This window comes from Plasmodium vivax, chromosome 14 (genome assembly GCF_000002415.2).
Source record: "Plasmodium vivax chromosome 14, whole genome shotgun sequence".
Classification (NCBI taxonomy): domain Eukaryota; phylum Apicomplexa; class Aconoidasida; order Haemosporida; family Plasmodiidae; genus Plasmodium; species Plasmodium vivax.
Genome location: NC_009919.1, coordinates 1,408,088 through 1,434,479, shown reverse-complemented (window position 1 = coordinate 1,434,479; position 26,392 = coordinate 1,408,088). Strand labels below are relative to the sequence as shown.

The 26,392-nt window shown below is 42.7% G+C and overlaps 9 protein-coding genes across 9 annotated transcripts, besides 4 other annotated features; 5 read left to right on the top strand and 4 right to left on the bottom strand.

Annotated features, from left to right (window-relative positions):
• Positions 1-10: 10 nt before the first annotated feature.
• PVX_123425 (hypothetical protein, conserved) lies at positions 11-1,748 on the bottom strand (the record flags this gene model as incomplete). The annotated part of the gene is made up of 4 exons (XM_001617196.1): positions 11-556; positions 828-1,002; positions 1,172-1,222; positions 1,383-1,748. 3 exons carry the CDS (start codon positions 1,746-1,748, stop codon positions 853-855), a joined length of 567 nt encoding a protein of 188 aa, XP_001617246.1. The 3' UTR covers positions 11-556; positions 828-852.
• Positions 1,749-2,585: 837 nt separating this feature from the next.
• On the bottom strand, positions 2,586-3,693 carry PVX_123420 (hypothetical protein, conserved; the record flags this gene model as incomplete). Its single annotated transcript, XM_001617195.1, has 1 exon — positions 2,586-3,693. Exon 1 carries the CDS (start codon positions 3,048-3,050, stop codon positions 2,586-2,588), a length of 465 nt encoding a protein of 154 aa, XP_001617245.1. The 5' UTR covers positions 3,051-3,693.
• Positions 3,694-4,258: 565 nt separating this feature from the next.
• PVX_123415 (adrenodoxin-type ferredoxin, putative) lies at positions 4,259-5,427 on the top strand (the record flags this gene model as incomplete). The annotated part of the gene is made up of 5 exons (XM_001617194.1): positions 4,259-4,287; positions 4,488-4,598; positions 4,770-4,873; positions 5,005-5,134; positions 5,313-5,427. 5 exons carry the CDS (start codon positions 4,259-4,261, stop codon positions 5,425-5,427), a joined length of 489 nt encoding a protein of 162 aa, XP_001617244.1.
• Positions 5,428-5,722: 295 nt separating this feature from the next.
• PVX_123410 (hypothetical protein, conserved) lies at positions 5,723-7,444 on the bottom strand. Its single transcript, XM_001617193.1, has 6 exons — positions 6,956-7,444; positions 6,663-6,818; positions 6,445-6,467; positions 6,179-6,268; positions 6,023-6,060; positions 5,723-5,839 (listed from the first exon to the last, which is right to left on the bottom strand). Exons 1-6 carry the CDS (start codon positions 7,179-7,181, stop codon positions 5,809-5,811), a joined length of 564 nt encoding a protein of 187 aa, XP_001617243.1. The 5' UTR covers positions 7,182-7,444; the 3' UTR covers positions 5,723-5,808.
• An 824-nt stretch (positions 7,445-8,268) lies between these two features.
• Positions 8,269-8,313: a microsatellite.
• On the top strand, positions 8,294-11,210 carry PVX_123405 (geranylgeranyl transferase type2 beta subunit, putative; the record flags this gene model as incomplete). Its single annotated transcript, XM_001617192.1, has 3 exons — positions 8,294-8,990; positions 9,156-10,575; positions 10,742-11,210. Exons 2-3 carry the CDS (start codon positions 9,332-9,334, stop codon positions 11,208-11,210), a joined length of 1,713 nt encoding a protein of 570 aa, XP_001617242.1. The 5' UTR covers positions 8,294-8,990; positions 9,156-9,331.
• Positions 10,275-10,302: a microsatellite.
• Positions 11,211-11,404: 194 nt separating the features above from the next.
• PVX_123400 (SET domain containing protein) lies at positions 11,405-12,818 on the top strand (the record flags this gene model as incomplete). Its single annotated transcript, XM_001617191.1, has 2 exons — positions 11,405-12,479; positions 12,696-12,818. The coding sequence occupies exons 1-2, from the start codon at positions 11,997-11,999 to the stop codon at positions 12,816-12,818; spliced, it is 606 nt and encodes a 201-aa protein (XP_001617241.1). The 5' UTR covers positions 11,405-11,996.
• A 1,184-nt stretch (positions 12,819-14,002) lies between these two features.
• PVX_123395 (hypothetical protein, conserved) lies at positions 14,003-17,881 on the bottom strand (the record flags this gene model as incomplete). The annotated part of the gene is made up of 2 exons (XM_001617190.1): positions 14,003-15,095; positions 15,336-17,881. 2 exons carry the CDS (start codon positions 17,879-17,881, stop codon positions 14,003-14,005), a joined length of 3,639 nt encoding a protein of 1,212 aa, XP_001617240.1.
• Positions 17,882-18,838: 957 nt separating this feature from the next.
• PVX_123390 (hypothetical protein, conserved) lies at positions 18,839-20,136 on the top strand (the record flags this gene model as incomplete). The annotated part of the gene is made up of 2 exons (XM_001617189.1): positions 18,839-19,634; positions 19,947-20,136. Exons 1-2 carry the CDS (start codon positions 19,390-19,392, stop codon positions 20,134-20,136), a joined length of 435 nt encoding a protein of 144 aa, XP_001617239.1. The 5' UTR covers positions 18,839-19,389.
• Positions 20,137-21,690: 1,554 nt separating this feature from the next.
• Positions 21,691-21,716: a microsatellite.
• A 133-nt stretch (positions 21,717-21,849) lies between these two features.
• On the top strand, positions 21,850-25,320 carry PVX_123385 (hypothetical protein, conserved; the record flags this gene model as incomplete). The annotated part of the gene is made up of 2 exons (XM_001617188.1): positions 21,850-24,962; positions 25,236-25,320. 2 exons carry the CDS (start codon positions 21,850-21,852, stop codon positions 25,318-25,320), a joined length of 3,198 nt encoding a protein of 1,065 aa, XP_001617238.1.
• Positions 22,439-22,460: a microsatellite.
• Positions 25,321-26,392: the final 1,072 nt, after the last annotated feature.

Below are 26,392 nucleotides of genomic sequence, written 5' to 3'. Positions count from 1 at the left end.
GGTTAATTTTAAATCCAAAAAATTGCGAACGTCGTTTGGAAAAAATGCACCTCAGTCGTTTTGCAAATGTTATGAACGGAAAAAAAAAAGCAAAAAATTTGGCATAAGAAACACACGTAATTTCTAACACGCTGTTGTGCAGTGTACCATTTTTGCAATCGCATAAAGGTGAAATGAATGGCGAAACGAGCGGTCGTTTTTTGTATGTGTGGACGTGTAGGTGTGTAGAACTGTATGCTACGCATATATATATATGTATGTGTGTACACTCTGCTGTTGCGGACGCGCAAGGGATGCAGAACGGTAGAGCGGCCCCTTCAATCACACGTGGCGCGTTTCGAGCGCTGCCTTAAATGCGGACCTTTTATTTCCCCATTTTGCTGAAATGGTAAGATGAGCTGCTCCTCCGCAGCTTATGCCTTTCTCCTTTGCGCATGCTGTCCAAAAAGCAATTTCGTGATTTGCGCTTCAGCCACCAAGTGTTTCTTCGCATATCTGTGCAGGGGTAGACTCCCCAGGCGTTTTACTTTTTGCTCTTGAATGGCCTCCGTTCTACCTAAAAGGGAATTGAGTTAAACCACGTAATAAGGGGGTAACGGGGTGTGTCTTACTAAGTGTAGCTCCTTTTGAGGAGCACATCTGTATGCAGATACACACACACGTGGGTGTTCGCTCCCCCCATTTGCTGAGGTTAAAAGTGCGGATAAATTCCCGTTAGCGTGCGGGTAAATTCCCGCTAACGTGCGAGTCTCACAATTTGGGGAAATTCCTCTTCATCCACTTTTTAAGCCTCTTTGTGCTGCTTCATTTGGGCAAAATGTGCTTACCATTTTTGGAGCCCTCCGCGTGGTGCTAATCCTCAAAAAGATATTCTTTAAACTCTTCCAACTCCTTAAACGGGTACGTCATGGAGTAAATTAGGATGGTTTTAATTTTCTCCGTGTTGTAGTACGGTGTTTTGTGCGTTATGTAAATGGTCCAATCGCCTATATCAATGTTCAGCTGCGAGGAGGAAATAAAAATTTTCGTAAAGGGGTTATCCCCATTTTTAAGATCCAAATGTGATAGCAAGATGGCATGTATGCTAAGCACACTTTAAAGGGAGCCATGCACACGTGGACATATGCCCCCGCTTCTTCCTTTTCAATGCGCTACGGCGTAAGCGTTCTACCTGGTCCGGCGCGGAAGCCTTAGCCCTCGATCGAATTTGGTGGAAGTTGGTCTGGCGAGGTAATGCACGAAAAAGAAAAAAGGAATGGGGCAAAAAATGCGAAAAAAAAAGAAAAAAAAATCAATAAAACTAAGGAAAAGCATATGCATTGGTGCATGCACCAAAGTGGTAGCTAAATATATTAGCATAAAGGCGAGCATTTTACACCTACCGGTTTTATCGCCTTGAAGCCCTGCGACAAAATTTGCAAGTTATTAATATCTTTTAATCTTCTATAAGCAAATATCGAGTTGATACATAGCGCGGCCGCCAAAGCATAAATGAAAGAGCGAACCCTCATTTTTGCTTTATTCCGTCCAAGTGGCACATAAGAGTATTTTTCTATCGATTTGGTTTTTCCGTCTGTTTTGGCTGTTTTCTTTAATGTAGCCTTTTTTGTTGCTCTTCGAACTTTGGTGAATGGCAAAAATGGGGAAAGTATGCAGAATGAAGATGAAAAAAAAAAAAAAGAAGTAGTTATAAAATAACATGTCTTCTTATGAATTTCAAAAAATTGTTTCTTTTCATTTTTTTCCATTTCACAAATTTCCAATTTTACGTTTTGTCATATTGGGCCAAAAATTTACCGGCTCATGACGCATTGGGGTGAGAGGTCATGGTGTACGTACAATCTTGGGGGGAGGAAAATGGCTCAGGTGAGCATAGACGTATATACACATGAATATACGCCACAACGTGGGGAATATGGTTATCCCTTCAACGAAGTGGATGTCCCGTTGGATCAAAATTGGGATCCCCAAATTGGTGAGAAGGACCGCCAATCAGTTTTTTCCCTCCTTTGTGTGATCCCTCAGTGGTGTACATGGATAAAAAGCAGCCCAGGTGTACACACACGTATATGCATACAGATTACCATTTTAAAGACGTTTCGAGCTGTTTTGCATCATTTCACGGAGGTTTAGGCACTTTCCGTTGTTTCGTAAGAATAAAAGTTCCTAGGTTTTGCTCGGGGGCGAGGATGCATAAACGGGGGTATATCCTACGCGCATATGAACGCACACGTGAGGAAATAAAAATGGTTAAGCAGAATTAAACAAAGAGGTAGACACGGAAAATTATAAAAATGGGGGAAAAAAAAAACAAAATGGATTTAACGCAGGATGTTAATTCGTAAAAATTTACGCACAAATAATAAGCGATTAGGAGGTGACCAAAAGGGAAGTCCCCCTTTAAAAAAAGAAACCTTCCCCAGATCACCTTCTGTCAGTGCATTTGTAAAGTGTAAGAAGTGTTCATCGGGAAAGTTACAGAAAGCTCCAAATAACTGCTGGCATTTTTTTCATAAACGTTTTCCAAAGGAATGCCAAAAAAACATACCACCTCAACCTGGGCAGTGGCCAACTGCCAGCCCCCGTCAAAAGGGAGGCAAGTAATCCGAGTCGTCGACAACTATCCTGTACAAAAAGGAATTATAATTGGTGTAGTTTTGTAAATTTTTGATCAAAATTTGTCCGTACATCCTATTACACGCCAGGAGATAATTCTCGCTCTTTAACCAAGTTGAAACAACAATGTATCTGCTCAAATTGTTGAAATTATTTTTCCTTTTAATTATTTTTGTATATAAATAGCCAGGCTGTTTCTGATAAAATCTGCATAAGTCCTTAAGTTTTTCTTCAAATACGTTTCCATGTTTTTCGTTGACTTCGAGAAATGTCAAATACGCATATTTGTTTTGCTTAAAAATGGGGAAAAATTCGTACACGGTATCCATGTCTGGGTTTGCAAAACTGTAGGAGAAGGCTCCCCCGATGACGAAGCACACCAGCCGGTTATATGTGCGTATTCGAAACGCGTTGTCAAATATTTTGCCTATCATTTTTTGGCTGCTGCATTGTTTGAGATTCTGGGGGGGTTCCGTGCGGGGTGCGTCGAGTCGCCGCTCAGTTGGCGCTGTCCGCCTTTTCCGCCTGACTCGATTTATCCGCTTCGTCCTTCTTGGTCACAATTTCACCGCTCCGCGTGGCTCCCTTTTCGCTTTTTCTGTTAAAACATCACGTACCCGCAACGACCTCGCCCGCTAAGACAGTACGATGATCTATTGCCTCTCCCCTTTCAGCGTCGCTGCACCCTCATTTGGTAGTTCTCCTGCTGCCTCTTCTTCACAACACATGCCGTGCTGCAATTATGAAAATCTCACAGCGTGGATAAGCCCACCGACGTAAGAGTCCCCCTCGATGCCTGTGTGCGTTTATGAATACACCTACCGGGTATGTATAACCTACACAAATGTGCAGTTAGCCCGTTTCAATAAACTGTTCGCTTAGGGGGGGAGGAAAAAGGAAAGGAACTGTTATATCAAGCCAAAAGGAAAATTGAAGGTTCACATTTTACTGCGTTGTGAAAAAAATGCACAAAAGTGAGCAGTAAAATATGCAAATAGCATGAAAAAAATAAAAACGTCATATGTGGTTAATTTTTATGGCACATTTTGGCTTACCAGTTTACACGAATCCGAGCTTATAAATGTTGTAAAAAATTCCAAAGGGTGAAAAAGCGCAAATGGTATCACCAAAAGGAGAGAAAAAAAAAAAAAAAAAAACGGCGCTTTCGAAGTGGGCAGCATGCATATCGCAGCATATGGCTAATTTTTTTTTTTTTTTTTTTAATTTTATCTCCCCTGACTGTACTACATAAGGAAGAAAATGGTTTATGAATTTATTTTGCTTTTCTCCTTTTCGAATAAATCCCATTCGACTGTTCCAATGCGACTGTTCCGATGAGACTGTGCCATTGCTCCATTTTGTTCCCTCTTTGTGTATAACCCTGCTGCCGACTTTTTTAACCTCTCTTTGAATCTCCATCTGTGGAACCATTTGAAGCACACTGGATGCAACTTTTAATCACTCCCCCCCAATTTTGTCACAATTTTACCACAATTTTGAACGGACCAATTTGACCATCCAGCTGGACATCGCCCCGCATGAAAGCTAAACACACGCACCACCTGTGCAGCCGAAACAGCGTCAACAAAACGTGTTCGATTATACATATGTACGCAGATTGTGAACAGCTTTCACAAATTAAATGACGGAGGACGGGGAAAATGATTACAAGTAAGGGGCAGGAAAGAGCGAAAGACAAGCCTGTTAGCAGGCGTGTGCACAGGTGTATACAAAAGCGTATGCACAGGCGTGTGCGCAGATGAAGTTCCCGCGTGCCCGACTGGACATACCTACGTAAGCGCTTCTACACATATATGTACCCACGACACGAACACGACGCGTGTCCCTCCTCACCCACTGGCAGAGTTTAGCTTTCTCAGTAGAAACTATACATTCAAAAGGGCTCTATTGAACAAGATAAAAAACAAGTGCATCTATTTTAACTACATCAGAGCGTTCACGACCCAGGGTCCCGAAGAAATGTGAGTTCTCCATCCCTGAGGTGTTCACCTGCGCAAGCGCATAAGTGGCAAACATACACAAATGGGCAAACATACATAAGTGGGCGTACTCCGCGTGAACAGCACTGTGCTGTTTTGTCCTACGTAGGAGCTCCCTTCAACTAACCGCTAACATTTTTTCCCCCTTCCTAGCGACGTGACATTTGTAAATCAGGACAGTTATGAAAAAACCGTTAAAGCAAAAGTAGGAGACAGCATATTAAAAGTGGCCCATGAAAATGGCATAAACATAGAAGGTATACCCAGCAGGGGAAAGCACCACTTGATAGCTTTACCACATGGCGATTAATTAGTGGGAATACATATCTTATGCAAATGTACCCGATTTGATATTTTCACATCCCATTTTCTCCCCTTTTTTGTGTAGGGGCGTGTGACGGCTTCTGCGCGTGTTCCACTTGCCACGTGATCATTGACGAAAAATATTACGACCTTTTGCCGGAAGCACTAGACAACGAGATTGACATGCTGGAGCTGGCCCCCTGCATAACGGAAACGTGAGGCGGACGGAGTGTGGGCAGGCGTGGGCCCGGTCATTTTCCCCCTTTTCGCTGCACCCCCTTTTGTAATACCCCCTTTTGCTTGGCTGAGGGGGTGCACCCAAAGGATGCCCCCATGGATAACCCAACTGCTGTTTACACTGCGACACATTGAGAACCCTTTCCCCCTTTGCAGTTCCAGATTGGGATGCCAGGTGAAACTCAAAAAGGAGCTAGACGGAATGAAGATTAAGTTGCCCCCCATGACGAGAAATTTTTACGTAGACGGCTATGTCCCCACGCCGCATTAATTTTTTTTTTTTTTTAAAGTTTTAAAAAATAATTATCTCATTCGTTTTTTGTTAAACTCATTTGTAAAGGTAGCACACGTGAGTGTGGAGATGTGCATTCATATGTCCACATAGATACACATATGCGTGTGTAAACAATTTTTTTTTTTTTTTTTTTTTTTGTGAATCCTTCGCCGTTTAGCCTTCATTTTGCCATTCATGTGAAAAAACACAAAATAAACAAAATAAACAAGACAAACAAAAGAAAAAAAAAAAAAAAAAAAAAACTGAACAAACGTAACTACATTGTTTAAAAATGTGCAGAGTATGGCTGAGTTATGCATCACCTCGGGGGCTCCTTCCTTTTTAGCTTCCTCATTTTGCGTGCACCACGTGCTGACTTCATCGTAGGTACTTCTTCAAATTGAATTTCCTTCAGTACGATGATAGCATTTTGGCATGAAACAGGGAGGGGTGGAAAAGGGAAAAGTGAGAGGCGCTTAAACAGGAAAAGGCGATCATTACAAATTGTACCGGCACAGCGGTGTTGCGCCTGTGCAGAAGTGTTAAAAGATTATATTTGCGCTTTTCTCTATTTTTCGCATCCAGGCCTGACCTCTTCTCCTCCGAAAAGCGCTTCTGCTGTTCTTCAAGCTGGTCGTGCAAAAAAAAAGAGGAAATCGCCATGTGTACAGATGTGCATGAATAAATGTGCCTACATAGCGCACACGCAGGCAAAAGGGCCTGTGTGCCTGTAACTCTCAATGCCTACGTCACGTATTTTAGAGAAGGCCATGTCCATCTGTTCTTCGTTCGTCAGTTCGCTATTTTCCGAGTCGTCTAGCCTCTCCGGGGTTTTACTCTGAAAGGGAACGCATCAAGCATTGCGGGGAAGATTTGTGCGCCAAAGAAAAGCAAGCAACTGAGTTTTAGAAACAACCGCATTAAAGAATAGGAATGATTTATTCCACATGCATGTTGTAGTGGCCTTCCACTCCGCTTAGCAACTGTTACGGGGTATGTTTTTTTTTTCTTTACTAGTATAGACTTTTCGAAGTCGTCTGCACGTGTTCGTAAGCAAAAGAGGGGTAGAGTGGCATGAAGGGTGGGCGGCTATTTCTTCCATTCAGGTGAAGTGCAACGGCGTCGCACCGTCGCACCGCCGCACCGCCACAGTGTAACAACACTACACCCATGGCACAAACGGAGCAACTAAAACGAAGCAGCCATTCAGGAAAACCAAAATGAATTATAACCATCGTCCATCCTGCTAATGATGATGTACGGAACGGGCTCACCAAAGCTGCTTTCATTCTCGTACTCCTCGTCGGGAGATAAATACGACAAATCCTCGTGATCCTTAGAATTAGGAAATTTTATTTCGAGGTCCAGCGATTTGTCACGCTCGTGTTCTGTAAAAGGGGTGAAGCGGAGAGGTAGCCATGTGTGGAAGAATACCTGTATGGTCATTCGGTTTAGAGATATGTGCAGGTGCGTCTACTTCGGAGTGACCCTCTTGGGAGGAACACTTTTTTGTAAAAAAACCAACCCGACTGATGCGCATTCTTCTCATCGCGCACATCGTAAAGAATGCTTTCCAGCTCCGCCAGGATAAACTTAGAATTGTCGTAAATATTTGATAATTTGTCGTAAGAACAGAAGAGGCTGGAACAGTTATGAAGGCCACTTCCGTTGTAGACGTTGGTCGTGAAACATTTTACGTTTGACAGGAGGCACGAAATGGCAAGCACACACACGGGGAGTATTCTCTTCATTTTGACATCAACCGGGGGTGAGAGAGAAATGCACAGTTTGTTTTGAAGAGGGTCCGTCAAGTCAGCACATGCACTTACACACAAATGAATATGGCGCACTTATAGGGGAGACACAATTTTGCGATAGACCGAAAAAGTGCGAGGTGATAACAAAGCGGTGAAAATAAAGTCAAAATGGGAGGTGCCAACATAGGGCTAACAAAAATGGGGAGATTGGGACTGAAGATAAGTCTACTGGAAATATCAGCGACGACAGAGGGGAGATTTTCATCTGTTCAAATTTGACAATCCACGCAGGGATGAGTTACATGCGCTTATTATATCCCCACTGAGTCTTTCCCCAAATGGGTAATAGAAACCGCTGCCTCTCATCATTGTAGTGGCACACATTAAGCGTCTCAACGAAATGGTTAAATGGGTGTATCTACACACCTGAAAGGGGGGAAAAAAAACATGCCGCGTGTTTTAAAATGTGCCTTTTTTTAGGAACCAAAAGAAAAAAAGGAAATGCGCATGGAAACGTGTTAACCCTTTTTTTTTTTCACCACCAACTGTTGTGCTGAAGCAGCGGTGTAACGACAACATAGTTAAGCTAAAATGGGTAGCTATAACATAGCATTATGTATTTTTTTTGCTTTATCAAAGTGACGCCAAAAAGGGACAATCATTTTTTGGCCCAACAAGTTTGAAATATTTTTAGGAGGCAATTGTTCCGCCGATGAGCTTTTCCTCTTTTTTACAAATTGTGAGATTTGGTGGTGCCCGGTCTGCAACATTGCTTGTGTGAAGTATTTTCGGGGGGATGGCAAAAAAGATACGAAAAAGAGGGAAGACCCCCAAATGTTCCTGAGGTGTTATACTTACTCTCGTTTTAAAAATGAATGATTACTCCCCATTTTGCAAGTCAATTTAAAATTGTAGGGCATACAAATGCATGCATTTTGAAAACTTCTTTTTTTTCCTTTCCAGGGGGGAATACTTTTTTTTTTTTATTTCTCGACCATTTGGCAACGCGGAATGCAGTTTTTGCCAAACCAGCCTAATTAACTCTTTTCGCCTTCCTTACGTCGCGTCGTAAAAAAATAAGTTTCACCACGAATAGGCAATTTTTTCCGAACTGATAATTTATGCATAGAAAAAGTGTTTTACTAAAATGAGCTCGCGCGATGACATTGTATATATACACGTGTTTAAGTATGCCAGTTTGATGAGGCCATAATTTTTTTTTCAACTTCTGCGAAATACGCGTATTCATTTTGTACCCTTTTTTGGTTTAATTTTCGCGCGGTTGTTAAGAGCACTTAGCAGTCTCCAAGGGGGGGTTGACTTTGGGGCTTCGCATGAGCGGCGCAGTTCGTGCGGAGTTGGCGCAGGTGAGGCGCGTCTCGCAGATAGCATAGCCGTCCCCTCTTTGAAATATTTGTCACCATCTGGTACCTACTATCTGCTACCCACCAACTGCTGCACCCCCCCAACTCAATAATGGAAGCGAAGCCAACCGCGCCAAAGCAAAATGTAGCCGTACTAAAGCACATCCTAGACGCAAAGCTTTCTAAGGACAGTCAGTACAATGACAGAAAAATTAAGCACAACAAAAATTCACTTATTTTGAGTAAGCAGTTTTATGGAATAATAGGAGGAATCACAGCTGGAATTTTAGGGGTCCAAGGCACTTACGGTTTTTTGTTATTTTCCATATTTACTGTAATAGGGACGTTGATGACCTTCTCTCATATCAGAACTGACTTTAAGTCCTTTTTTATGAAACCGTCTGACGTTTTATGCCGCGACTTTTTCAGTGGATTGATAGTAAGCCAGCATGGGGGTGAACACTCTCTATGCAGTTCACCACCACGTTTCATTTGGTATTAGCTCCTTTGGGCGTACATCTGCATACATGTGAGTAAGCACATGATATTCTGCTTCGAACGTGCCCAATATCCCCCGTGTGCATATCTTTTTCCCCTCTTTTAGTCCTTCATTTTATTCTGGACCTTATCCTACGATCTAATATACATTTTTTAAAGGCGCCCTTTTTTTGAAACCCCCTTGTATTGTTGTCCCAACGTTGTGAAGAAATAGAGTTATAGCCCCACCGTGCCTTCCACACACCCGCTTTGCCACTGCCTGTGCTTCTCACCGTCAGAAGCATGGACTTGGACCTAAACCTACATGAGAAATACTTCCTAAACACGATAAGAGAAAAACTAGGAAACAAGTCTCCTAACAGCGGCGTATCTAGTAAGTATGAATCCATTTTCCTCAGCGGCATTTTTTGGGTTCTAAGCGGGCTCACAATTGTAAGGAAGAACAGAAAGAGCCTCGATGAGGTGCTCGACAGGAAGGTAATAGACGCCCTGTACTCCATAGTAATGCACTGTTTGGAGAAAAAAAAAATTAAGAAAAAATATATTTGCAAGTTAAAAAAGGAAAAGCACTTTTTATCAAATGAGGATATCGACCAAATAGTTGGTGCGTCGAAAAGTGGCCCTAGCGGTTTGTACCCGGTGGTTTGTGCCAGGGGGGAACGCAGTGAATTGCCAGCCCAGTGGGAAAATGGCCCGCCTGGTCATGGCCCCATTGGAGGAAACTTACCCCCAAAGGAAAGTGATAACGTTACAAATGGAGGGAAGCCATGTGACGGGTTAGGCTGCTTCAACTGCGTAGATTGCGTAGATGGCGTAGATTGCGTAGACCGCTTAGACCGCTCAAACTGCGGAGGCGCCAAGGGGGGAGGATCTAAACAGACGAGCGACGAAAAGGCAGTTTCAGCCGAGGAAGGGAATGCCAAACGGGTAGGTACCCCAGAATGTGCAAACGGAGTGGACGGGGGAGAGTCTAACAGAAGGGTGAAGCCGATAAGTGTGGGAAAAAAGGAAAGAAAGAAATTTCATGTAAGGGGATTCAGTCCATGCAGCAAAAGCAGCCTATACGAGGCGAACGTAATATCTACCCTAAGTGCCATCCAAGTATTATTTCTGTTGAACAAAATAAGTGAAGAAGATATAAGCACGAAGATGATTCTGGAGATGTACAATTTTGTGTATTTCCTTTTTGATGAGAAGAAAGGTTTTTACCACTTCTCCCTGAGCAGTGCAAAGCTTCAATTCGATGGCGACATGCGTTTCATGTTCTGTGCCTTATCAGTTTTACATTTTTTATCTCTCCTGTTGAGGAAGAGAAATGTTCCTATCCGTTTGTATAACGATGACGAGAGGTGTGCCCACTGGATATTAACCTGTTTGAATTTGGATGGAGGTTTTTCAAATACCCCTGGGTCAGAGTCACATGCGGGCACGACATTTTGTGCAATCAATTCTTTAAACCTTTTGACGGTCAGGGGTAGTGGTAACTACTTGTCAGATAGCGGCCTCCTGCGGGGGAAACTTATCATGTAAGAAGCATGCTAGTGGTTAACACATTTGTGAGGATGACGAAGATGGGTGACGCTTGAGGGGTGTCCAACCTATACGATCGCTCAATCATAGGGAGAGATACACACCATTTTGGTATGCACGGCTGCCTACACATTTGTTTACTTCCCTTCTCCCCCCCCTCAGATGGCTCTGCGATAGGTATGACAACTTGGGCATTAACGGACGTGTTGGAAAGGACCACGACGTCTGCTACGCGTGGTGGGTTTTGGGAAGTTTAGTGGCCCTGAAAACAAATTTGACCGAACTGTTTAATGTGCACATTTTAATTACCTTCATTTTGAAATGCCAAGATAAACGGAAGGGGGGCTTTTCCAGAACGGAAATTAAAAATAATAATGGGGGTAGAAATAAGCTCTTTAATTTTTATGAGGGGGAAAATTTATCCCACCAAGAAGCGGACCTCTTTCACAGCTTCTTCGCCCTCTGTGCTCTCTCACTTGTATATCACAATTTTTGTCATTATAAAAAGAGGAGCAGAAGGAAGTTTCCCCTCTTTGGTGGGGATGTAATTCCTCAGCAGTTAGAGTCCACTCTCACCCAGATGGTCGACGTGCATGTGTCCTTCGCGATGCCCGTTCGTATGACATGTTAGTGGCATGTTAGTGCGCCCTTTCCCGTGGCGCATTCGCGTGTGCGGTAGATAGGTGGGAATAAAAAAAAAACGTTCACTTTTGTTCATTACGTGCAGCTGCAAACATGTGTGCCTTTCCGTTTGGCATAGCGTGCCAATCAACTTTTTATTCACATGGTACTTTCAAATTTGCAATTCGATGAGGCTTCATCTGATCCGCGTGAAGCAGCGCGAACATTTGCGTAAATGAAGGGACGCGCCTCTACCGAATGGGAATCCCCAACATAGGATTCACCAGGTTCGCGCTAAAAAATGGGCAACCAACTTCTCCATTTTGACATGTATGTACATGTTTGTGTGCACGTTTACCCCAGTTCCAACGCATTGGATTTTCTTCTTCCCTCCCTGAATAGCTGCTCACCCGCAAGTCTTTACCACCACGTCGACCTGCGCAAAAGGTGCCATACATTTTGACGCAAAGTGGAAGAAAAAAGCTGATCATTAAAGAGGAGGGAGTAAATAACAGGGATGTTAAAAGTGACCTGCGGATGGGACCTATAAATGGATGCTCTACGGTGCATGCCCTAACCGGCAGGTTGAAAAGCTTCCCCATCTTTCTAATTTAAGACGACACGTACGGTGCTATAAGGAGCAAAAAAGTATTCCACTTCGCGGAACTGGCCAAGTAACAACCCCCTTCCAACGTCGGGTGTGCCAATTAATTTCGTGGACCATCTCGTATGGTAACACTTTTCCATTCATTCGTTCAGCCGCAGCTCCGCCGCTTACTCCCCCGCTTGATTAATTATGCCGTATGTGAGGCACCCCCCCGCTGCGAAAATGGCCAAATTGGTCATGCCCAGAAGAAGGTTCCACAACTACTTCGCAAAAAATACGCTAAGACAAATGTTAAAAAAGGAAGAAATCGCTTTTAACGAGCTTCACAAAAGAGTGTACGTTGGAAGTTCCCCCCTTGAGGGGGTAGGTATATTCTCATGCGACGAAATAAAAAAAAATGAAATTATTGAAATATGCCCGACGGTCAAAATGAAAAATGAAGATATCCCAGAAAAGTTGGTTCATTATTTATTCGAAAGCAAAAAGGAAAATATGAACACAAAAGTAGTTCAAATCGTCACGAAAAGGAGAGAGGCCATCAATTATAAGCTTTTCCCACTGGGCTACGGAATTTTATATAATCATTCAGATTCCCCCAATGCCTTTGTTCATATAGTGTCGCTGAGGGAGGAGGAAGGAAAGTCTGGCGAGGATCACAAGGATGGGAAAAATGTACAAAAAAAATTGCCTCTTTTTTTCAAACGAGTGTGTGTTGTAACGGTGAATGGATGTCCCCCCATGCTCCGCCGTCCACACGATACATCGCAGTAGATGCTTTGTCCTATTTTATTTGCCTTTTTTACACGCCATGCTGTTGTGCCAGACCATCCGTCGGGAAATATGCCCATTTTGCAATCCCCCCCACACACCTCTTCACCCACCCCGCAGGAGACAATAACGTCCGACCAAATAATGATATTTCGCGCACAAAGGGATATCCAAAAGAACGAGGAGATTTTCATTTCGTATGGGCACTCGTGGTGGAAGGTAAGTTGCGGGCGAAATGGCTAGCTCGTCGAAGGGACTCGGAAAAATTAAAAAGTGACAGATTAACCTGAATGAGGTTTTTCACGGGCGCACGCACAAGGGCGCTTGCACTCGCACATGTACATACACACCCCACACATATATACGTCCCTAATTGTGTACACCCGAAACAACGGCAAACCTTTTGTTTAAAAAAAGCGCGCAGATATGCTATTAAGTGGCATACCGTGCCTGCAACATACGTGCGAATTCGTGATTAAAAGGAGAATTCTCGGAGGAAAAAAAAAAAAAAAAAAAAAATACCAAACAACTTCGCGAAATGTGCACGTAATGTCAAAAATGAAAAATAAAAAGTGTTCCTTTGGCCCTGCACCACTGGGTGGTATTTCCATCCGTGCGCTCACGGATTGCACGTGCAGGCGCCATTTACGACAAAACGGAAATGAAAAGGGGCACCCAACTTGTAACCTCAAAAAGGGGGGACAATCTTTCACAGTAGAAACAGCGCTCGTTTTTATTTACCACATTTTTGTGCTCCATTTGACGCTTCATTTTCCACCCCCCACTTTTGAAACAGGACAGGGACTGGGCGCCTCTCCAACGGGAAGACATGATGAGCAAAATTTTTTATCCAGCCAAACAAAAAAAATAATTATCTTAAAAATATGTACTTCGTCAGGGATAGCATTAAAATGGAAAAAACGATGAACACGAGATTGATTGCAGTCAGGATGAAGAAATTTGGCATGAAGTAGTCGTAGAGCTGAAAGGGGGATACAAACGGGGGGTACACGCGAATGTGTGTGTATTGGGGACACGTCAAGGTGGCATCCTTACGCTGCCCTATGCAGCGCTACATAAAGTTGGACGTCCTCACTCCCTCTCCTAACGACGCGCTCGCATTATTCTCTCTCCCATGCGCGCCATTCTCCCAGCGCGAGGTGCTTACCATGAGGTGGAGCTCCAGGTAGAAGGCCACCCACAGGGCCGTGAGGCACTTGCAGCTGAATAGGAAAATGATCCTAACGAAGCGGGGGAAAAATCGAAAAATAAAGGGGATAGAAAAATAAAGGTGATCAAACAAATCAGTAGGGGGGGCATAGCAGAAGTAAATTTCTCCGCTACGCTGACCCACGGGCACAAATACTATCAGTGCGTATACCCGCGGGGCAAACCCCCCCCCCCCCTTTGTTGCACATCGGTGCGACTTACTTGAAGAAAAAGTTAATGAGTGGGTAGAAATAGAAATTGTAAAAATCGACCCGCTTAAAACACGTCAGCATTTTGATCTTCCTCAAATTGAACACATACAGAATGAAAAAAAGAGAAAAAAGCATCGGGAAAAACATGTGAACAAATATGTAGACCTGACTTATGGGCCAAACATATTTATTAAAACCGATGTAAGCTGCAGTTAGGGGCAAGGCATTTAGGACAAATTTCTGGCCACATAAAAAGAAGGCGTATTTTATAAGTATAGCTGAGAGTAAGTAAAAATCGGTGTCACTGAGGGAGAAGAATGGAAGGTTCTTTACTAATTTGTAAATTTGAATTTGTGTGGCGTCTGTTTCGTCAAGCATGCTGCATTTGTCTAGCAAGGTACATTTCTGCTGCACAAGTTTGAGATCAAATTTTTCCTTCACCCATGTATTGACTTGACTCATTTCAACCGTTTTTTTTTCGTCCTCTAAATTGGTAAACATATGTACCTGTTTATTTTCTTCAATCCATTTTATTTTAATGTTGTTCATATCTTTATTTTCTTCCAAATTATTCGTATTCACAAAAAAAAAGTAAAAAAAAAATAACGTCGTGTAGAGGAATAGCAACACACTCAGGTTTGTATTGCTATACGCGATGAGAGACAACTGGAGGGAGGAAAACATGATCAGAAACAGAGTTACAACAACTTCGTGTATCTTTTGGAGCGACTCCGGTACTCTGTCCTCTTGTATTATGCTGCTTTTTCTTAATATGACGAAGAGGTAGAGCAAAAAGGTCGTCAGGTAAACAGCTGGGGGGTGCCAAAATATCACTTGCTCGTTGATTTTAAGGAAATATAAAAATACTAGAACGAACTGCGCGGTCCATCCTAACAACATGACCATTTTTATTTCCTTTTTCAGGAGCTTGTTCGAACCGCAGTTTATAAATAGGGTACTAAAAAAGTATAGCGAAGTGGGTAGCGCCATTTGCAGCACGGGCTTCTTCAGGTAGAGCTTTTCCATGTCATGCTCGAAGTATCCCGGCGTGAAACTGAACGCCGCGTTCACGACTAGGACGCCGAGTAGGGCCAGTCCGCTGCGCGGGGGGAAGGGTGGACAAATGAGGAGCGTACACATGAGGGGCGTACATATGAGGAGCGTACACATGAGGGGCATACAAATGAGGGGCATACACAAGAGGGGCGTACAAATGAGGGGCGTACACATGAGGGATGTACACATGAGGGATGTACACATGAGGGATGTACACATGAGGGATGTACACATGAGGGATGTACACATGAGGGGCGTAGCCACACATCCCCCTCCGACTTACCGCAACAGGTGCAGGGAGAAGAAGGACTCGCACTTGAACAGAGAGAGCACCACGTAGGCAATTAGTAAAAAGTGGATGTAGTGCCTCTCCTTGAATATGTAGTAGAAGGACAGTTCACACGAGCTCCAAATGGCGACAAAGAGGAAGTAGTTATTATTCATCAGCGTTTTGAGCAGCTTCTTCTTTAGAGAGAAAATGCACTTGGTAATGTTAAATATATGTGGCAAGACTATATTTATGCTTCGCGCGATACTTCTCTTTATTATTATATATAGACTTTTAAAAAATCGGAAGCTTCTTCGAAAGAAGCTGTTCTTGGCATGATCCCCTGCGTTCACATGCGCACTCTTATCCTGATGAATGGAATTTTCGCCTTGCGGTTGTATAGCTGTGTATTTCTTCAAGTTTGCCTCAGGGAGGTTACTGCATACCAGGGATACCTTCACATAGCTGATGAATCGAAAAAAATCTGTGAACTTATTTTTAGAGAAGAAGTTGCCAACGACTAGAAGAATGAAGAGGAGTGGCAAGACGAGTAGGTACAGGCACTTGTTATACATGTCGAGAGGAAGAAGGGCAATGAAAAAAACGGTGAGGAGAAGAATGAAACTGCCAGCTGAAATGGACTTGTAGTAACAGTTCAATTTTGAGTTAAGGTAAAATATATTAAATATGATCAAAAAGAATATGTTCACAATTAGGCACAGGACAATGAAGGATGGCTTCTTCGCAGCAAAAATGATGTAAAAATATTTCTGGGTAACTTCCATAAGGTTTCTCATCTTGTTTATATACTTTATGTACTCTTCCTTTTCACTTGCTAATATTTCTTCTATGTCTAGGAACTTTTTATTTGGTTGAAAAAATCGCACCATTTCTTCTTCTATATGTTTCCAATTATTTTTAATAAAAAAATAATCTTCATTCTTCAAAACTCGGTAATTTGCTTCGTACTCGTTTAGGTATCTATTTATCTGCCACAAGTTGGCATAGTTCAGTTCTGCAATGTAGTGCAAATTGAGCACCTCGTAGTACAGCTTGGAGTGGTTCCCCTCCTCTTCGTTCAGCTCCGCACTGGGTTTACTCTCCCCCGGGGGGTTGTCTCCACCTGGGTGGCCCTCACTGGAAGGGGTGCTCTCACTGTCGCTTCCTTCCTCTCCATAATTGGGGGCAGAAGCAGAAGCAGTGGAAGAGGCTGAGGCAGTTGGTGGGGCCCCCCCCTTGTAGGCCTCCGGGATAAGATCCATGATAACGTTCCCCACGTTGCAGAAGGGCACGGTGGACCCAATCAGAAAGGACAGCGTGCTCACCAAGTTTATTTGCCTGGTGTGCCTAACATCGTAGAAGTAGATTCTGTCCTTGTTCGAGTCGTTCAAAGCGGAATGGTAATTTTTGTAGCTTTCCACAAAGCACTGGTCCTCCTCTGGGACGCACGCACTAAGTGCAGTGGGAGAATCGGAATTGTCTCTCTCCAGTTTGTCCTTATCGTACAGAATAAAGGTCTTATTATTTATGTTCCTATCTAGAGGCATAAATTTCAATGGGGCGTAAATAAACAGAGAGGTATCAGTCTCATCTGCACTAAACCCACTGTGATCCCCTGTGCGTGTCTGTCCATGGTCACCAAGAAGAACAAAAAGCGTTTTCTTCTTCTTCTCGTCCGATTTAACCTTCTGAACTATATCGTTTACAAAAATGTCAAAATCTTTTAACACATTTTTCATCGTCGTCGAATTGGGTTTCCCCACATGGCCTACGTGATCTACCCCCAAAACGTGTACATACAAAACGTCCCAATAATCCAAAGGATACTCTTCATAAAAATGGCCTTTCGACTTGATGTCTAGATCGTACAAATCGAAGATGTTAAAACTTTCGTACACTAATTTCCTCGCTACATTTTTTGTCAACTTGGAAAGGGTGTCATCCCCGATGGCTGTAACTGTTTTTCTGTTGTAGTAAAGTTGCTCTACGAAATTATCTTGTATATCATCACTTGGGCTAAAATTTTCATTCACATCTAGGTAATTTGGTATGGACCCAATGACCATAGATTTTATCCTGGACGTGGTAACCGTAGGTGCATCTGCTTGGAATCGAAATAACATGGTTTTGTCTTTCTCTGTCTTCAACATGTGGTGCAAATGCATCATGTTGTTTTGGAAATATCTCACCTCCTTTGATGTGTTCTTCTCTTCATCTCCCGATTCGTCATTTTCCTGCTCCTTCTTATAATTCGGGTCGTACAGCGTAAAATCAAACCTCAGTGCGTCTATCAGCAGGATTACTATCCTATCGTACGGCGCATTTACAATGGAGTGTACATTTTTTTTGCTCTTCTGTGATTCTATGTACTCATCGCCAAACACCTTTCTGCTGAAGGTCTCCAAATCTTCCGACTTGTTTGTTATTCCTTCTCTTGGGAATAGGAAGCCATTGATGAAGGAGATGAATATCAGCAGGTTCAACAGGAAAACCAGGAAGAATATTAACACATGATTGGATAGAAGGTTACCGAAGAGGCTGTACTTCACCTTATCCTTCATTCTGGTCCTGTCCAAATTGGTGTATTCTCTGGGGGGGAGTGACGGTGGCTCTGGCTTTCTCCTCGCTCGACCAGCACGCGCGCGGGTTGCTACATAAGCGGGTGTTACATAAGCGGGTGTTACATAAGCGGGGTGCTACATAAGCGGAATGTTACATAAGCGGGTTGATACATACACGGATTGCTATACACTTGGGTGATGCGCGCGCGGCTGCTCTCATGCACACGCTTGAACGCCCATGTATGGGTCACAAATGCTACACAGAAAGGTTAAAACAAATGGGGCGCGAAATAACGACAAACGGAAACAAAAGGAACGAGGGGGATACGCCGATGGGTGGCACAACCTCGAATGGGTTACTTCCACGAGTGGACGGTTAACTCCGACATGTGACTGCCCCACGTGGACAAGTACATACAGTCACACCCCATGTGCATGCCGTTTTGTGAGCTAACGGCCCATTCGTCGCTCACGTTGGCAACACGTGGGGAAAAGAGTACCAAAAGGCGCGGCCGACAGGGGAGCGAACGGGCTAATATACAGACGTGCGCACGGACATAATGCTTGCACTCATCCGTTCATGCATGGCAGAGGGAGAATAATCACAAATGTTACTTAAAAAGGGGCAAACGCGGGCATGTACATTTACACGTGCGTACATATACATGCGCATATTCGTCCAACAATGTAATTCAGCATGACCTAGTAATGCGCCAAAAGAAAAAAAAAAAAAAAAAAAAAAAATTAGGTTTAAAATGTTTATAATGTTTATAATGTTTATAATGCTTAAAATGGTTAAAATGGTTAAAGTGTTTATAATGGCTAAAACGTTTAAAACGTTTAAAATAGAAATTACGCATACTTTGGTGAAGAAATGCCCTTTGGTTAATGAGCGGCTTTGCGCAATACTCAGGAGGAAGGCGTAAAAAAAAAAAAAAAAAAAAATATGACAAAATTATGACAAAAATGTGGCAAAATTACGACAAAATTATGACAAAAATGTGGCAAAATTGTGATAAAATTCCGCTTGCCTTTCTGCTTTTGCGCTTTAAAACGCTTCACAAATTGGCGAAAGAAAAAATAAGTACAAGTATATGAACGCACTTTTTTAAAATCACCAAAACGTTTGCAACGAAGAGACCAACACACATGTACATTTTGTATGCCCGCGTTCAACTGCTCATGCGATGAAAAATTACGCGGTCGTTTACGCGATTGCGCATTTTGAGATACCTCCTCTAGGTGAAATTTGGAGTCTCCACAGGGGTGTACAAAATAGCAGCGGTTGACGATCATGCGGCCGCACTTCCATTCATACCACGTACATGTTTAGGTATCTCCCTATGTGCATACACGATTAGCGGCGAAATAGGCTCGGCCCGCCAAACAGTCAAAAGCAACACCACGCCGTAAGAGCGATCCTAAAATTAACTCTCTTTTTTTGGAACAGCAGTTGAGGCGTTCCCCATAGCGTATAATTAGCATAGCAGTAAGGGCGATTAAACCAAATGTTCAAATTTCAGCAGCTAAGAACGGGGTGGAATGAACTGGGGAGGACGGCAAAGGTAGTGTACGGGTGCTTCTTCTTCAACATCATTTTGCTCATGGGGATAACCACTAGAAGACACCTGGCTAACAAAAGGGCGGTTGACTTTTATACGAACAAAATAATAGATTCCAACAGCGAAAACGACGACTGGAGTTGTTACAACTCGGCCAAGCAGTACCGCTACGAGTGCGCGTATTTGAGCGAGTAAGCAGGCGTAAATCGGAAAAAGGAGAAAAAATGAGCCACCCATATGGGGTGGAAGAAGAGAGCCCCCACCACAGCACACCTCGCGGGGGCACAAATGTTCACCTGTGTGTGTTCCTTCTTGCGTACATAAAAAGGACACCACTGACATGCATGAATCGTAAAAAAGAGAAGAGGCTATTGCTGGCATGTGCATGTACATATGCCTATCGCTACTGTGCGCATTAACGAGCCATCATGGCTAGTACACACTGTTGCACAGGAAATATAATCGTATTTTTTTTTTTTTTTTTTTTTTGTTGCCCCATTTAGGGAAGAAATCGAACAGCTGGGCATATGTCAAAAGCTGCATTTGGAACTGGAGCACTGCCGAAACGATCTGTACAAACATATACGGGAAGACACTCCTGCCATGAAAAAAACTCCGTACATCTTAAACAAGCCAACATGGCTCAGAGACCCAGTTTGGTTTCAAAATATGCAAAGCGAAAAGAGTGACTAATTTTATAATTGCAGAGGGGGAGGAGGTGTTTACAGTTTGGTGAAGCTCTCCCCGCAGCGTAAAATAAGTGTCCCTGCTAGGCGCGCCAGCCGCAACACACAGTACACCTCATTGCAGATGGGGATGTGTTACTTTGGTTCGCCGCCTTTTCTGCAGCTGTGCGTTATCTGCGTTGTTGCCATTTGGTTTTTCCGCGTTGATTTATTTCGTCACTTATCCGTTTCGCTCAAATGGATAATCGTACCTGTTTAAGGATCTCCCCCCACTTGGGGTTTTAAAAAGTGGTGACACACAGCGTTATGTTTAAACGCCCCAATATTTGTAGACGGCAAATGTATATGTGGCAAATAATTTTTTTTTTTTTCTTCCTTTTAAACCTTTGTCAATTCTTTCAAACGGTGTAATTAAATGGTTTTTTATTTCCCCCCAAATGGTCAACTGCCCTTCGTTTTCGTGGATCCATTTGTGCGGGCAAATTAAAAGACTCCTCTCGTAATTGTGCTGCTCTCATCTGGTCCTTTGTTTATTCATTTATTTACTCATTTGTTAAATCATTTGTTTATTCACTCGTTTATTCAATAATTTATATTTCCCTTCCGCACCCCCCCGGGAATATTCATTGCGCCGCTGTGCAAATAGCAGCAGCGAAGCCGAAACGTGTGCGTTAACAGTTGCCCGGGTGGGCGTTACGTGAATTATGCCCACATTGGCGTTGTTTTTGCGTTCACATTGCGTTCATTTTGCGTTTTTTTTTGCTTAATATGCGCAACACAAGCGGGTTTATACGCACATACATGCGAGGAGACTGCTTCAAATTCGCCTGCCTAATCCAGCATGCCATTTTTTGTAAACGTTTACCTAATTTGTTTTTAACCTTAACGTATTGTATTATTTCACGTTTTATTTTAATTTTTTTTTTTTAACACGTGGTGATAAGGAATAACGCCATATTCGTCGCATCACTCTGAAGCTGAACTTTGAGCCCTTTTTAATGGAACAATTTAACAGTTCCTTTGAGATGCATTAAAAAGGATTTTTTTTTCTCGCCCCATAAATTGCTTTCATTTTTGAGAAAAGGAAAAGCCTCTCCTGTTTTTTTTTTTTCGAAAATTTCCCTCCGCCTTCTTTTTTAAATACATAAATATTACATACATATATGAAGAAATACCTTTTTTTGCGTTTATTTGAAGCGAGCAGTACAGCACAGGCGGAGCAAATACTTGCACGAATGTTCCCATTTTTCTCTTCTGCCAAGCAACAGAGCCATTTTTGCGAAAAGTAAGCCCCTCCGTTTGTCAACCTCTTTACAAATGTCAATTAAAAAAAATAAAGAGGAACTCCTTTACGGCGAAGTGAACATTTTCTGCAGTATTATGCCTGGGGAAATTTTGTTAGCCAATCAGCGAAGCCAAAAGGCGATCGTTCAGCGTAAGAGCAGCAGGCGTTGCGCGTGTGGCAGCTCCACGTAGGTCTTGCGACGTCCACAGCGATATACCCGGCAGTGGGGGAAGCAGCGAAAGGTGCAAATATTGCAAACGTTGCAGAAGTGAGGGAAGTGAGAAACGCGCGAAGAGCTAGTAGCAGAACAAACGGCGAGGAACCAAACCGAAGCGCGGGACACAGCGCTGGCACCCGAAGGAAGAGGCGCGCGAGGGGGCAGACATACCGGAGAGTCGCCCATGCCAGCGTGCGAACCTTGAGGAGGCCAAAAAAATGAAGAAGGAAGTAGATTTTAACCTCCTCTACGACGAGGAAAAGAAAAACCTGGTGGGGTTGCTAATCGAAAACAATTTTGACGAAATATACGAGCCGCTAACCACAGAAAGTCTCAGATTTTTTGTACCCCTCAACGGGGCGTGCCTAATCGACTATCAATTGCACTTCTTCAAACAAAATAATATTAAAAAGATTTACGTAGTGGTGACTCACCACGAGAAGGAGTTGCAGCATTACATTGAGAAGTTTCAGAAGAGCAAAAAAAGGTACAACGATTTAGACATTGAAATTATTAAATTGAGCAAAAAGGTAAAAACCTTAGGTGACGCATTACGCGATTTTAAAAAGTGTGTAGAGATTTATCAAGACATATTATTGCTCCTGTCCGATACAATTCCCATTGCAAATATAAAAGAAATTATAAAAGCACATTTTGTAAATAAGGAAAAATGTAAAAATCAAATTATGACTCTTATCCTGTCCCACTGTAGTGATGAAAATAAATCCCACAATGACGATTTTGTCATTGCGTACGATAATTTCTCCTTCAAGCTTCTCCTATTTGAACCCCTAAAAAATAAAAATTATTTAATTTTGACAAGCGAAATATTTGATGAGGTAAAGCCTAAGGATGGTAAGAAGGGGGCAGCCACCTCTGGAGTGAGTGGAGGGGGAAAGAAGGATCAAAAGGCCTCTCTCTGCAAAGTAGGAGAAGAAAATAAAGAATACCATACGCCAACCATCAATTTTAGCACCTCCACCAACTCAATTATCATCTCGTATGACCTCGTAATGCCAAACATTTTTATCATCACCCCGCAAGTGTTCAAATTGTTCGAAGAAAATTTTGACTACCAGTGTATGAGAAAGGATTTTATTTATAACATCCTGAAGCAGGAAATTAAAATAGAAGAAATTTATGTGCATTCTTTGAACAACGATTATAACTACACAGAATGTAACCAAATAATTACAACCTTGACAGATTTCCGGATTTATTTTAAATTTTTTAAAACATTAATTGAGAGAAATGTCCACCCCTTTTTGGCTAACTCTTCTCACCTGTTGCCTGACCTTCCCAAATTTATTTTTTGCGAACCTGGATTGTATAAAGCCAAAAATGCCATCATTGATGATTCCTGTAAGTTGCTAAAAATCGTCTTGGTGGAAAATTACGCAGAAATTTCTGAAAAGACATTTATTGAAAATTCCGTTATTTGTAAAAATTGCAAAATTGGAAAAAATGTAAAAATTGTGAATAGCATTATTGGGAAAAATTCTATCGTAAAGGATAACGTGACGATTATCAGCTCCTTTATCAGCGAGAATAATGTCATTAACGAGGGTGCATACATTGACGAATGCTGCGTTTTGGGGAAAAATATGAACATCCCCGCGGACACGAAAATAGGGAAGTATACCAGATTAAGCGCTTTTAAACACCTAAAGGGGCAGTTGAAGGGGCACCGGAGGAGCAAAGAGCAGGACGATCACTCCGCCGAGGAAAGGGAGAAGAAGGACTGTTCCGCGGATGCAAGCGGCGGAGAGGCACACACTATGCAGTTTGAGCAGGAGTCCGTCACCAAGGAGAATGCGGAAAGCGCGCTCAATGAGAGTACGCACAAGGGGGGTGAAGAGGCCGCGGCGGGGGAGAAGCAGGAGGAGGTAAAAGAAGAGGAGGATGTAAAAGAAGTGGATGAGGAGGTGAAAGCAGTGAAGGAGGATGTAAAAGAAGTGGATGAGGAGGTGAAAGAAGTGAAAGAGGAGGTGAATGAAGAAAAGGAGGAGGTGAATGAAGAAAAGGAGGAGGTGAACGAGGAAGTGAGTGAAATGAAAGAGGAGGTGAATGAAGAAAAAGAAGAGATGACTGAAGTGAAGGAGGTGATAGAAGAGAACGGAAAGGTGAATGAAGAGAAGGAGGTTACGGAAGAGAAGGAAGAGGTAAAAGAAGTGAAAGTAGAGGTGAATGAAGTGGGTGAGGAAGTAAATGAAGTGAAAGAGGAGGTAAATGAAGCGAAGGAGGAGGTGATAGAAAAGAAGGAAGAGATGACTGAAGTGAAGGAGGTGAAAGAAGAGAATGAAGAGGTAAAAGAAGTGCATGAAGAGGTGATAGAAGAGAAGGAAGAAGCTAACGAAATAGCGATGGACGCAAAAGAGTTGAAGGAAGAAGCTAACGAAATAGCGACGGACGCAAAAGAGTTGAAGGAAGAAGCTAACGAAATAGCGACGGACGCAAAAGAGTTGAAGGAAGAAGCTAACGAAATAGCGACGGACGCAAAAGAGGAGAAGGAAGAAGCTAACGAAATAGCGACGGACGCAAAAGAGGAGAAGGAAGAAGCTCATGCAATGGCGACGGACGCCAAAGAGCTGGCCGACGAGAACGGGGACGTGGCAGCGGAAGAGCCATTTGAACTGAGCAAATTCATCGTAAAGACCAGGTACTCTGAGGAGCAGCTGCGGCTTTTCTCCCTAATCGGGGACGCAGAGAACTATGGAAAGATAAAAATGACGAGCTTCTCAGAGTACGACTCGGAAGAGGAAAGTGACGAAGACTCTGTGTATTCTACATCGAAAAATTACAGCACTTTGAGCGACACCAATGTAAGTGATAAGGAAGATGAATCGAATCGTAACAGCACTGCAAACATGAGTGATATAAATAACCACTTTGATAAAATAAATTTGGAGAATGAAAAAAATTCTTTTGTAAAAGAAATATCATTATTATGCAAAGAAGCAATTGAAAAACCACAGCATATGAGTCACAAAATTTTGGAAATGAAAAGCTTCAGACTTTCCCTAAATTACACAGACTTAGATGTTATCATTTCATTTTTCCCTATCGTTTGGGATTTCATTAACAGCATGGAGTTTGATAAAGACACATGGGTGGAAAATTTTGACGAGGCAAAATTGGACTTGCTATTTTCGTCCTTCCTTCTGGACGATCAGTTATACTACGAGACCATCTACGGTTTGATTTTAGATTTTTCCAAAAAGGAGTTCCTCGCCAATGACGTCAAAAATAACGTGTACGGCTCGGAGAAGTTGTGCGCCGCCTTTGAGTACATTTACCACTCGGACATTTTTGAGTTCAACTATTTTAATGAGTAAGCGGAAAGGAAAATAAAAAAAGAAAAGAAAAAAATAAAACAAAAAAGTGACGACAAAGCGGAGCGATTTTAGTCAAGGCGCAGCTACAGCCATGCTGTGTGAGCGAACTGCTCGTCAGAAATAAGACCCGCTCGCTTGTATATTCCTGCCCGCGTGAATATCATCCCTTTCTGCGCTATGTGCACAGTTTTACACACCGCTTCCCATTTTGCGCTAGATGCATAGTTGTACTCTCCACTGCCCGTTTTTCCTTTCCCCCCCCTCTGCAGATGGATCAGCAAAAACGAAGAGGACGAGTACTTGGCGAACAACAAGCGGCTGAAGGCCTTCGCGGAGTGGCTCGCAGAGGAGTAATTCGCCGCTAAAATAGGGAGCCCCTGCAGACTGCGTTATTACGCCAGTATGTTTTTTTTTTTTTTTATATTATTTTTGATTTTTGATATTCACGCGTTGCTACGTTTATTACGTATGTTTGAACGCAGTTATGCGTGCTAGTTCTTATGCCAGTGCTGTGCTTATGTGCCTCCATTTGTGGCGTTCTTTTAAGCAGTAGAGTAATATTTACATCGTCGCGCTACGCATGCATTTGGTCCACATGCACCTGGAATACCCCCTCTCCTTCCACCCTCAATTCGTTCCCATATGAGTTGTTCATTTTTAACATATGCATAATTAGGATGAACTCATTTTTTTTTTTTTTTTTGTCACATAAAGAATATAAGTTTTTTTTTTTTTTTTTTAAACACCTTTGGAGATTCTTCTCTAATTTTCACCTCACAGTAAAAGAGTGCGTAACTTTAGGGAAGGGCAAAAATGGTGCGTCGAATGATGCGGTGCGTTATATACGTACGTAGGCATATATGAACAGCTACATGTACCTCCACATGTGTCATTTTACTTTTGCAAAAGGCACACGTGCAGGTGACCACAGGACTACATCGCAACCTAGCAAACCGACGAGCGCACGCACAGTTCCCATCACCCATGTGGCGTTAGATTCGTTCTGTCAATACATTTTTACAAAATTGTGGTGTCACAGTGCGGTCCCATGTATACATCCATTTTGTAAACATGGCTGATGCGAAGTGCGCGCGAAAAGACAGCTCACCAACGGAGCAACGAAGCAGCGAAGCAACTCACCGACTACCCGCTTATGCTTCTCCTCCTTTGTCATACCACTTGTGCTATTTTTCCCTGCACGAAATGTCATTTCAACGGCGTGTGCTCAATTTGTAGGCCTTTATGTATGCCTGTGAAGATGCGTAAATCCGTGCATATGTGGTGACCCTATCCCCTGGATAAAATTTTATGACCATTTTTTTTGACAACTTTGTTAGGCAACATTTTACAAAAATGAAAAAAAAAAATGTGCAATTTGTTAAAAGGGTGTTCCTTAATGCTACATTTGGTTAAGAGCTCTTCTTCA